The sequence below is a fragment of the Erpetoichthys calabaricus genome, chromosome 18 (genome assembly GCF_900747795.2).
Source record: "Erpetoichthys calabaricus chromosome 18, fErpCal1.3, whole genome shotgun sequence".
In the NCBI taxonomy this organism is placed as follows: Eukaryota; Metazoa; Chordata; class Cladistia; order Polypteriformes; family Polypteridae; genus Erpetoichthys; species Erpetoichthys calabaricus.
In genome coordinates, this window is record NC_041411.2 from 57,761,196 (window position 1) to 57,774,516 (window position 13,321).

General features: G+C 35.1%; 1 protein-coding gene across 1 annotated transcript in view; it reads left to right on the top strand.

Moving 5' to 3' along the window:
• The first annotated feature begins 1,481 nt into the window (after positions 1-1,481).
• isy1 (ISY1 splicing factor homolog) overlaps positions 1,482-13,321 on the top strand; it is a 75,812-nt gene continuing 63,972 nt past the window's right edge. The window contains exons 1-4 of the mRNA XM_028824780.2: positions 1,482-1,614; positions 3,034-3,056; positions 8,942-8,993; positions 13,189-13,254. Coding sequence (XP_028680613.1) covers positions 1,612-1,614; positions 3,034-3,056; positions 8,942-8,993; positions 13,189-13,254 — 144 coding nt within the window. The 5' untranslated portion in view covers positions 1,482-1,611. The remainder of the gene's footprint in view (positions 1,615-3,033; positions 3,057-8,941; positions 8,994-13,188; positions 13,255-13,321) is intronic.

Sequence of the window (13,321 nt, forward strand, 5' to 3'; positions counted from 1 at the left end):
ATGCTATACCCACTCCTCCGTAGTGATACAGCTTTGAGAAGATGATTCTGAATTATATTAAGTCTGAGAAGACTATAACTGAGTGAATTGTCATTCAAGATTACGTTTATTGTGTTTTGTTACTGACTCTAAATCTCTTCCATCTTTTTCAAGAATAAAGCGTGCTCTAGAAAAGAACTGTTTATTCATTTCTTTAAATCTTTCCTAAAAGAATAATAATTGATTTCCCTTATTTATCTTTTTTAGCATTTGGCAAGTATGATTATGGAGGTTGTCTACACTTCTCCCTATTGAAGTGTGCTATGCTTTGTTTTTCCTGACATGCATTTGTAAGGCATTTATATATTTAGTGCAGCCATATTCTGGTCTACATGCAAACCCTCTTGAATGCATTTTAAACACACTAGATAGTATTAATTTAACTTCCCTGAATACTAAATAAGCTGTAAATTTGGGTCCAGATACCACTAAAATATCTATAGTAAAAATAATTGCTTCAGAACAGGAGTTCCTAAAGGAAATCCCTCCCCCACGACAAGGACATAGCTAACTGGGAATTGTACCAGTAGCCAAAAAAAACAATACTTGGCAACTACTCCCTTCCACATTGCCATTCATTACAACCATGTGGGAACTGCTTCTCATGATGCTTCCATTCCCAGCTGATCTTTGGGTTTACCATATTACCCAAGCTAAAAAAAAAGAGGACACAAAAATTTAAAAAAACAGGCGCCTAAACAGCAGACGTTTCTGGTGAAACTCCAACGTATGGTAACCCTAGTCTGTTCTGCCCAGTTCATCACAGAAAGCTGCCAAGGTTGTTTTTTTTCCAATTACCTTCTAATCAGAAATCCATTTCTGATTTTAATGGAAGATATTATTCAAAATTGACAGTTTCTTGCATGCATTATTACCAGATAGCACCTTTCTAGAAATAACAAAAAATATTTTCTGTACACCATATCCGTTGCCTTCAGACTTCAGTTTGTGTGTTTTGTTTCCAAATACTTTACAGATATATTCGATATACGTTTAAATGATTTGTGGTTGTGAAAAAAGCTATAGCGCATTTGACAAAACTTACCACAAATTAATGAACCTGTACACTCTAAGGAGGAGCATATGCTGACCACACACTAAAATAAGGCAAAAATGAATTACATAATTAAAAAATACAATCCGCTCTTTTGGGCAAGAGAGAGTGTCAAACAAACTAAAGTAAAAGTGGAGTGTGATCGCGAATTAGGCATTGTCTGGGTGAAAATCCGTGCAGCGGTGGCATTCCCTGACTACTGTAAAGATAAACACCCTTACTACAATGAAACCATTAAAGAATAATATATCTTTTCAAAATATGCTTCCCTGGACCTGCATTATCACGCCAAGGTATTTTGATTCGAAATAAGCTAGAATGCAACGTCAGACAGGATAAAAGAAAATTGCACCGACTACAAAACAACGTACTAACTTTATTTGTTTCACGCCACTCAGACGCGTCCGGAAATACGTCATAAAAGAAAACCGCGCAAGAACTCTGCGACTGGAATTATTGTATCTGTGTGCTGCTTGTTTGGTGGAGCGTTAACATTGAAGTTTTCAGAGTTTAAAACCATGGTATGTTATTTAAGTGTTATGAACATTTTTTCTGTAAAATGCATGACTTGCACAATTATTGATAGCTGAAAATGTATTGCTTTACGCGCTCAGTTTACCATGGGACACATTTGTCTCCCCAAATGGTTTTGCTGTGTAAAACTTTAATCTGTACCACCCTAAAACGAAACGTATTTATTTATCTATTAATATATTTATCAAAAAAGTTATCTAAGCAGAACCCGATGTGAGCAGCATCACAAGGTGCTCACTGATTTTCTGAGCTTTGCTTTTTCGTGAAGGGTCAGGGAATATTAGCACTAGGAATCATCATTTATTATCCGAGGTTCACTTCACTTTTTTTTTATTTTTTTTAAATGTCTTGCATACTATCAGAACATCTTCAGTCACTCGCTCAAATTGCCAATTGTCGACTAGGATTAGTTTGTGAAACCGCATGGAGCTTGTGTTAGATGGCGGCAGAAATACTCCGATCATAGGGGAAGTGAAGAAGCCTGCTGAGTCAGGTTTTACAGTTGTTGCAGTTTTGTAGTCGCTCACCTCCTGTGTAATTCTTATTCGTAAACACCAGTACTTTTTGTACGTATTTCAATTATTGTTATGCATATGTCCCGAAAAAAATGGTGTGAGTGACGGTATACACGTGTATAGGGTGGTTTTCACTGTCTTAATCTTCTTTATTTATCTGGTTTGTACAATGCTATATACTGTATACGCTGCCGTTCTTTATTATATTCTGTAAGTGCCTTGAGCATGGGAAAGGCGCTATATAAATAAAATGTATTATTATTATTATTATTATTATAAGACCACAAAAAAAATCTTCCCCCTTAAGTCAATACATCTTGCTGGATGTTGTGCACAACTGTACTGAGAGAGTGGGTATATTGGTAAGTTTCGTTTTGTTTGTTAGGTACTGTAGTACATTGAATGGTATGAACAGAAGCATCATACAGTAAAGGCAGGTTTGGAAGTCCCGTCTGCTTTAACATGCTGTAACATTTCTAACCATTTTCGTCTTCCTGCCTTTTATTTGCACAGCAGGCGTGTATCATCCAGATAAGAATATTATAAAGTAATATATCGTGTAAAGTCTGTGGCTTTTTGCATTTCGTCATTTGATGATTTTTCGATAAAATTTGAATGTTTAAATAATTATTTTGTTACCATTAAAATAAATATTAGCTTGTTCAGTACAACTATTGTTGTTTCTGTATATAAAACAAATGCTTCTTACATACTCTATGAGTTTGTGTGTATACAGTATGTGCTTCCATGGTAGTTATGTATTTGCTAGAAAAAAATCTTGCCACACTTTGTATATGTTGTTTATTCATATTCAGGGATTAAAATGTATTGCAGTGTGTCGCAATTTATGGAAACTCTATTTATAAAGTGTATTTTTGTTTCTCTTAACAGGCCCGCAATGCTGAAAAGGCAATGTAAGTATGCTATTTACACCTAGCATCCAAATCAAGTTTAGAATTATTCTCTTTTTTTTTTTTTTTTTTTTTTTTTACAAAAAATGTCACACATACAGAATTTGATTGTAGCTGCATTCCTGATGCTGGGGAAATGGCTCTGTAGCAGTAAACTGAGCCTGGCCAAAAAAAGTCACATTCAAGTGTGTGTGTGTGTAAATTTTGTAGCTTTATTTCTTCTACTGGGTCAAGAAGGGCAATGCATGAAATACATTTAAGGAGTGTACCTTTTTCACTGCACATATCAGTATCTACCTAAAACAGTGGCATAGAAAAGCTAGTTTTATATGACCCCCTGTCATCAGACACCATTGAGACCACAGTAAGTTGAAAAGTTGAGTGCAGTGGTGTACTATACTGTATACCCTTTTGTTGCTGGGAAATGTGCTGTGTGGCACATTCAAAATTAGACTACTGCAAAAGTGTTAGTAATTTAAAACCACTGCCTTTATAATGAAGGAAACAAACAGGTACAGTGTTCACATACTATATGATGTGTAACTTGCCATCTATATTTGTTCTTGTTTTCAACATCAAACTGCCATTATTTAATTATTTTAATCATTCAGACTTGAGCTGCTAGCCATAACACACACTGTCAGCCTTTTAATGTGACTACTCCATGTAACATTCTCTTTTGAGAAGCATCAGAGAGAGAAAGTTCTGAGCATTGTAAAAATATTTGTTGTTCCATCACTAATATCCAAAAATCATTTAATCAACCATAGTAATTCATTACAGTACCTAAACAGAGCTTTAAGAATGACATTTTTTGGCTCTTTGCTTTACGTGTTGCAGTCACAGTAGCTAATTGCTTAAACCATAGTAAATGTCTTCATTATCGTGAAGCACCACTATTTTTTTTTTTTTTTTTTTTAAATAGTGAATTAATTTGTTGTTTTTTGGAGGTAATAAATGGTTAAATATGTTAATTGCTAAAATTAAACGGCTGTAATTTATGAAAACTAGTATGGTGACTTTTGTCACGGATCGTTCATATGTTTGTGGTGTAGTTACATAGGTGTTTGGTGGATATAAAGTTCCAAAAATTTAATATATGTGTATATACATATTATAAACAACATATGTGTGTATTGTGTGTGTGTATATATATATATATATATATATATATATATATATATATATATATACAAAAAAACGGGGCTTTACAATGGCATTATGCTCAGTCAGACATATAATAATAATAAGAGATAATACGCGTACAGTAGAAAGTACCATTTACTTTACAATGAATACAGAGAAAACAAAGGAAAGATAGAAATGCAAAGGGGAACAATGAAAGAGAGAGAGAGAGACAAACAATTAAAAATCTCTTAATTTTTTTTATGGTAGAGCAGTTAATTGCATGAAAGACACAATCATGTGCACAACACGCTTATTTTAAAATACTATCAATGAATTCTTGCCATGATTTAGTTTTGGATGTATCTTGTAAGAGAGATTTTTTTTTTGTTTGTTTCATTTTCCAAATGTGATACAATATAGAACATTGCTTACTCACGGAGTTATAGAGTGGGGCAAAGGCTATTCCAGTTGTTCTATCCCAAAACACTTTAATGCCCTCCAAGCGTACATTAGATGCCGCAGTTAATGAATTAGCCAAAGCTGTCTGAGAAGTATGTAATGATTTTTGTTCAAATTGTTAGATTATGTGACCCAAAACATATGACTTAGTGAAGCTGAAGCTAGATGGCAGTGCTTGCAGGTTTGTTCTTGCCCTGGGTACATTTTTGACAAATTTTAAATGAGAAAAAAGTGATCAATTAACAACCTTTAGTTGAATTATAGAATATTTGGGTGTATTCTAGGTTCTGTTTGACTGAGTTCCAGTATTTTTCTGAGATGTCAACTGAAAAGTCCCTTTCCCACAATTTCCTTGGATCTTTGAAGGGTAGATTCTTTTGAAGAATCTACCCTTGCATGTTGTTGAAATGCTTTTGTGAGTCTTCAGTATGGCTTTGGATTGATGACCGTACGAGATGTGGAGGATGTGTAGGTTTCTTTGAATAAAATTTGTAATTTACGTATAGGAAAACAAGTCTGTAGCTGGAAATTTTAATTTGGAGTGTAATTGTTGATAAGATGCAAATAGGTTATCCATATAAATGTCTCCCAGTTATCTTATTCCTTAGCATTTAGCCACTTCTTTTATGCTGGACAGAGGAAAGCACTTCGTGTGTGATGCTACACCACAGGCAGGATGTACTTCTGGGTCAGGCAGAGGTTCCTTTAAGGGGGGGATGATTTGTCCCTGCAGCTTCCCCTGGCCACCTGTTTTGGAAGGGGAGGCAATAATCCGTACAATTGGTCTCCAACTATCCTTCTATTAAACTGGCTTCCTGGCTGGGTAAGGAACCTTGGACCATCCTGCTGGGACCCCAGCCTATGCCTGGTGGCCATCACATTGCCCATCCCTGGGCTGAGCACCGTAAGGTGAGGTGGCCAGTCCCACAAGGGCTTCGCTGTCCCAAACATAAATCTCATGGTCCAAATAGTCCCATTGCCTGTCAGAAAAAATAGAATAATTACGCTACTGGTCCCACTTGTATGGTTTGTAGGGGCAGTATATCCAACCATGCCCCTGGCTATGGCAGTCGTAACACTCAATATCTGGCACAGAACAGGTTTAGAACAGGATTTGTTTTCCATTGCAAGCCAGGCTAGTGTGAATTAATGAATTTCTGCTGATTTCCAAGATTTTTTGTGAGTATATTTGCAGCCAAATTGAAAGTTAGGATGAGCCGTCACATATTCTTCTTTAGATCTTTGTAGAGTCCCCTTTCGAAATAATTGAGTCTAATTTCTAAAAGAATATTTATGTATATAGGGATACTCTGGAACAGATATAGCAGTTTCATGAGGATGTTAATTTTGATAGCATTAATTCCCCCTTCTAAGGATAGATGCAGAGTGGACAGTCTATTAACAGCTTGTTTGATTTTACCTGTAGTACTTTGAAAATTGTATTGGAGAAGATGTTTATATTTACTATTGGTGGTTATCCTCAAATATTTAAGCTGCTTTGATATTATGAACAAATTGTAATCCAATCTTGTATGATTTGCTTTTCCCAGTGAACTCTCTAGCACACTTTTTTTCAGATTAATTCTGAATCCTTTAGATCTTTTGTAATTCTTCTAACATATATAAGACTAATGATAAAGATAATTGAGGTCTGATATATAAAACACCATATCTGCAAATAGTGATATTTTCTGTTTGATTCCTTCTTTGATAATCCTCCTTATCTGTGGTTTCTTCCAGAGATGAATAGATAATAGCCCAATGGCTAACTCAAAAAGCATTGATGAGAGTGGCACCCTTAATAAGTGCCTTGTTATAATTTGAAATAATCTTCGTTTGTGTTATTAAAGTGGGCTGAGACTTTTGGACTAGTATAAATAAGTTAAATCAATGCAGACATATTGGGACCAAACCCAAATCTGTGGAGTGTAGTAAATAGATAATCCCATTTGTCTTTATCAAACACTTTTTCTGTATCCAAGGATACTAAGACTTCTAGTGAGTTGCATTTTGTGGGTGAGTTTATTACATTCAACAGGTGCCAAAGGTTTAAGTCACTGTGCCTGACTTTAATAAATCTGGTGAGGTCTTGTGATATTACTTATGGAAGCCTTTTTTCAATCCTTCTAGCTAAGATTTTCACTGTTACTTTAACATTAGAACCTTACAAAGATTTAAACGAGAACAGGCCATTCAGGCAATCGAGGCTTGCCAATCTTATCCACTTAATTCTTCTAAAAAAACCAAGTTAAGTTTTTGAACATCTGTAAAGTCCTACTGTCTGCCACACTACTTGGTAACTTATTCAATATGTCTGTGGTTTTCACTGTGAAGAAAAACTCCCTCATGTTTGTGCAAAATTTACCCTTAAATTTCCAACTGTGTCCCCATGTTCTTGTTGAGCTCATTTTAATGAAACAGTTTTGATCCTGTGTTTTAGCCAGTTCTGCACCCATCTACACACTACATCCTTAACTCCCACCTCTCTTAGTTTGATGGCTAACCTCTCATGTGGGACCATATCAAATATTTTCTGAAAGTCAAGATAAATAGTATCAAATGTACCACTCCGATTGTATCTTTGTGTTGCTTCCTCATTAAATTCTAACATGTTTATAAAACGCAAACTCATGCTGACTGTTTACTAACTCTCCTATTCTTGCAATGTGTTTCTCAGTCTTGTCCTTAATAATTCCTTCCATAAATTTATCTGTGATACATGTTAAGCTTAATGGCCTATAGTTACTTGGATCTACCCGATCACCCTTTTTATATAATGGAATAATACTTGCCATTTTCCACTCCTTCAGAATTTTCCTAATGTGCAGTGACTTCCTAAAATATGCATCAGGGTTTATATATGTACTCACTAACTTCCTTAAGCACAGTATCTGTTCATTATTCAGGAATGAAATTGATCTACACTATGCACATTGTAGCAGGTCTTTATTTTTCTTTGGAAAAACTGTTATTAATATTTGGGTAGAGTTTTACTTTCTTTAGCCTCTAAAGGTTGTTAAATGAAACTGGATTGAACTTGTTTGAACATATTTTATAAAATTCAACTGTGTAGCTGTCTGGGCCTGTAGCTTTTCCACGTTGGGGTGGATTTATGGCATTTTGTATTTCAAAAAGTGCCACTGGTTTTATCAGGTTCTTCTGTGCTTAGAATATGAACTGTGATATTTGAATTTTATCAAAAAATATATTAGTTTGTGTTTTATCTTCTTTACACTGAGAAGAATGTAAGAACTTAAATTGTACTCCTTAAATATGTAAGTTATCTCTTTATGAGCCCAGATTTCCCACCCTAACCCCCCCATAGTGCTCATATTAGGAACCAGTGTAAATCCATTTTGCATGAATTCTGTTATCCACATTGGATACATACATTCAGTGTTTACCAAAATTGTTAGAGTTGTATAAGTTTCCTACTGCAATGATATAACATCTTTTAGAATCAGATACTACAACTGTTGCTAAAAGTGGGATTGTTTTATGGAATTAAAATGTATCACGCATCTGGGTTTTCTTAGTATAGTTGGAAAGAAAGGTTTGAATGATGAGGTCTTTTTTCAGTTGAAACTCGTCTTTACTTGTTAGATGTGTATCCTGAAAAAACACTCTCTTGGCCTTTAAACCTGTGAGATATGAGAGTACCATTTCCTCTGTATGTTGTGATTGAGACCTTCGACATTCAAGCTTACAAAGTTCAATATTGATCAGAGTTATACAGCTTCTGACAGTTAGGAAACATTTTGTGATCTTAAGTAAAAACAGTCAACTATTTAATATTTCAGCTTTAATGCTAATTTCAAACATTCACAGTATTGCTGGGTGTTGCAGTTAGGAAGGTAGCACATAAATTGTCTCAACTTTGGAGGTAAGAGAAATACAGGTATAATAACTTGCTCTCTTTTGCCCCATTCCCTGCAAAAATGAATTAAAACTTATTTAACTGGAAGTACCTCCTCAGGCTTGATCTTGTGGACTGTTTGGTGACTGAGAATAGAGACAGCTTGTAGAACAGCATGTCACATTTTAGCTTTTTAGGTGGAGTTCATTGGTTCTTTGTTTGGTGCCTCCTTTTTATTTGTAATAGGGCAGTAGAATGTCAAATGCCAAATGAAGCCTGATTAGGAAAGAAATGCAGGGCTTATGTTTTTCTGAAAACCTGTACAAGCAGATCCTAATTCTCCAGTATACATGCATTTGGCATTACTGCTGTACACTGAGCAGAAATTATTCTTTAAATGTATTCATGTATCTTTTGTTTAATTAATTCTAATTATCCATTATAGGACAGCCCTGGCGAGGTTTCGCCAAGCACAACTTGAAGAAGGTAAAGTTAAGGTGAGTGGAAAATTCTCTAAGGAAATGTCAGTTCTAGTTTAGACATTTGTTTCTAGTGTCACAAGCTCCACAAAGAGCCATAGCAAGGTCTGGGGCAGCCACCCATATATTTGGTTTCCTGGCAGCAAATTGAACTAAATGATAGCACTGCTGTGCACAAAATAGAGTCCAAAACAGAACTGAGGGAATAGGGAAAAGGTGGAGGCTTTTAAAGGGGAAGACAGGAAGTGAGGTCAAAGGGGTCGGGCTCATAAGGGTCTTCAACCATAGGCTCAAGCCTGGACGTGACATCACAGGGGCCGGCAAGGTCTTCTTCCATAGGCTCGGACCCGGAAGTGACGTCAAGAGGGCCAGGTGGAATCTCCTGTGAATGGTCTGCAGGAAAGGGAGAAAAAGAGTCGGTGCACTCTGTCACATCCTGGTCTGATTCGGAATTGCCCTTACTCAAGCCCTTTAGCTGCCTCCAATGCGCACATGTGTGACACTAGATAGAATTTTATTTGTCCCCCTTTACATTTAAATATAAATGCATACTGTAGTTTAGTCACATATTCATTAATATAAACACTTTCCTGTTTAGTTAAAAAAGCTGAAATTTGTTAGGGTGGTACAGCTAGGCTGCTATGTACCTGCCAAGAAAAAACATTTTTGTTTATCAATATTTAGGGGTAAAGCACCATATTCTTCTTTCGACTGCTCCTGTTAGGGGTCACCACAGTGGATCATATGTTTCCATATCTTCCTGTCCTCTGCATCTTGCTCTGTGACACGTACCACCAGCATGTCCACTCTCACCATATCCATAAACCTCCTCTTAGGTCTAACTCTTTTCCTCTTCCCTGGCAGCCCTATCCTTATCATTCTTTTTCCAATATACCCAGCATCTCTCCTCTGCACATGTCCAAACCAGTGCAATCTTGCACGCTACACAACAGAATAATTAAATACCTCAAAATTGCTTTGACTGATCTGATTGTTATAAAAAATGAAAATTAGCCAACATGTTTTATTTGTTGATATTTATTAATGTTATGCTACTTCATGCTTGGTGGTGTGCTGAGAGCATGCTTTATCTGAATAAAAGACATAGCAGAAGTTATTGAAAGGCCATGTGAATGGCACCAGTAACTATAGGATGGATGGACAGGAATAAAGAAACTTGACCCTGTTGTGAAAAGGAAAGAGAATTCAGTGAAGAGCAAGGAAGGTGCAAAGCTCAATTGTCAGCAAACGTTGTTTGCTGTTGACTACTGGTACTCTTAAATGCATACTGGCTCTCATGTTAGTTATCAGTTCTGCCCCATTGACCTCCAGCCCCATGTCACAGCACTGAAAACAGATTGTTCCAGATTCCCACCTCCATTCTGTGATTGTGGTGCTGTATACCTAAAGGGCAGAACAATGGTTTTAGAAAGGGGCTATTGAGTTTCTCATGGAGAAACCATAGAAACTGTGTTGCAAGCAATAATCAAAATCTGCTGCTCCGTGCTCTGTACTCTTCATGTTAATACATCGGTGTCATACATAGGATACTGGCACTAATGTATATTCACTTGAAGCACTGCTTAGCATGTAGAGAAGCACTTGCATCATAGGGCTAATTAGGTGTTGCTGAATGGTAAACACATTTTTAGGAGTCTGATCCCAGAAAACATCTTTTAAAAAGTGTGAATATTTTTCTTTGTTTGTTTGCAGCAGCTTTCAGAATAAATGAGGAGTATAAGTAATGTTATTTTAATTAGAAACAGTTAACATTCCTCACAGGTGGCGCAGTGGTAGTGCTGCTGCTTTGCAGTAAGGAGACTGTGGAAGATTGTGGGTTTGCTTCCCGGTTCCTCCCTGTGTGGATAGCGCTTTGAGTACTGAGAAAAGCGCTATATAAATGTAATGAATTATTATTCCATACAGTCAAGTCAAATTTAACAAATCAAAGTAAAATTCAACCTCCACCTAAGAGATCATCTGTACTTTTTAGACATTTAAGTACCAAAATAAAGAGAATCTTCTGTAATTTGGAAATATTGTATTTAAAAATGTACCATGCAGACTGATAAACCACTGTAGTCAAACATTTATACAGTCCAGTAATACTCAACCACATAGTTCACATACTCTGCATCCTGGACTAAGCAAGCAGCATTCATTTCCAGTAACATTAAGCCCGTGACACATATAACCGTTAATTACCTCTTTGCACTAACACATGTATGTAATCAGGTAACAGTTGTCATCATGTTTTATCAAAAGGTAAAGGTCCAATTAAACTATGAACAGTGAAGGTTTAAACCAAAAAAAAAAAAAAATCTGGGTAAGAGAAGTTATGCCTTCCTGCAATTATTCTTCTGTAGTCATGTTACTTTCTTTCAAAAGTCTGGCAAAAATCAAAATGGATTGAAACAAGTAGTGCTATATGCAACCATGACCGATTTATGGAGCTAGAACTATGGGAGCATGCTTGAACAGCTCATTATATTAATGAGTAATATACACTGAAAAGCACATGCTTATACTGCTACTCCTTTAAATGAATGTGTGTTGCTTCCCTGAAGAAAAGGGATGCCACTGCTCAATGACTGAGGCTGGTAGCAGCAAGTAACAATGTGTTGTTATCAAAATACTTCTCAAACTTACAATACAGTATATTAATATTGTTACATGTTAATGTTTTTATACACTAATACACCAAAACTATCAGGTTGTGTTTACATTAATATCTTAATCTTGGATTACTGTCAGTGATGATTTTATTATGTACTTTAATTTTTACATACACATGTGACATTTATTTTCTTAATACTGCAGATCCCCATTTTAATATTCCCATGTTTAACATTTTCTCATATTTTACATTTCAGAAGGAATATTAATTTTGGGGCAAAAAAGGAGCAATTTTTGTATTATAAAAAATATTTGTCATAAAATATCTCAGTAATTTACTGTATTAAAAGCAGTGACAAGTTTTTGTGTGCCTTGCCTTTATTGTATCCAATAAAAGAGAAACATTGTTAAACACTAAATGAAAAATTTTTCAATTTAAAGTGGAGAAGGACAAGGAATCTGTGATTGCATTCACTATACTTTTGGCACGCAGACTTTTGTTAAATTGGAAGAATCCTAACTCTCCTCTTATAAGTCAGTGGGAAACCGATGTTTTATATTATTTGAAATTGGAAGAAATCAAATTCTCAGAGGATCTGTACAGAATTTTTTCAAAACCTGGCAGGATCTAATCAATAATATTTTAGAATAAGAAGAAATAATTATTTCCGCATTTCTTTTCCTTCCCCATTTATTTGTTTTCAATCGTATTTTTTGTAAAATTTGATCTATTTGTACGGAATGATAACAATAAAATTAATTAAAAAAATGAATTTTTTTTTTTCAATTAATCCACTATTTTTAACAATTTCATAATTTTTAAGTGGTCCCCTTTACAATTTTGTTTGTACTCTGTGTAAACAGAATGCAGGATATACAGTTGGCAAGACAAGGTGCATTTTTCATTGTACTGTTGATTTAAGTTAATAATCACAATATAATCTCAAAAGCAATAGTCAATTATTAATTTAATAATAATTGGGCACCCCTATTAAAACAGTTAATGCATTGCTTGCTCCACATAAATGTGCAGCCCGTAAAAGTCAATACTGTATGTAATAAGTTAAAGTAAACCACAATTCAGTGGATACTACTTTTGATCTACAGTAAATCCTCAAAAACTTTGTAACAAAATTACCGATCAAAGCAATACATTCAAATCTGGTTGAAGCTAACATTTTTAAGAGATGTTTCAAGGTCAAATTATATTTATGCCCAAAATTCACCTTATTCCTACAAAATGTAATTTTCAGAGTTATGCTGAAATAGATTTTTCGGCAAACAAGTAATGGGGTTAACAACATTTCTGTAGCAATGGAAATTTAATTAAGCTTTAATCATTGATACAAACTTTTTTTTTTTTTTTTTTTTTTTTTTTTTTATCTTATCTATGAACCATTTCAGGTTTTTCACTGGGCATGAATTGGTTAAATTTCAATAAAAACTGGAGAGATTGGCTTGTTCTAAAATGTCTGACTGGTAGTGTATATCAGAATACACATTTTTGTTATATTCACCTGAGCATCTTCTTAAGCCATTTATATTTATAATATTCAATATTAACTGTGTTTTTATCTATTTTTCTTAAAAATTATAGGAGAGGCGGCCATTTCTTGCTTCACAATGTAATGAGCTTCCAAAAGCAGAAAAATGGAGAAGACAGGTAATATCTAAATGCAAGTACATTGAATGCGTTGACAGTAACACAGCAAAGAAATGAAACCCATTCA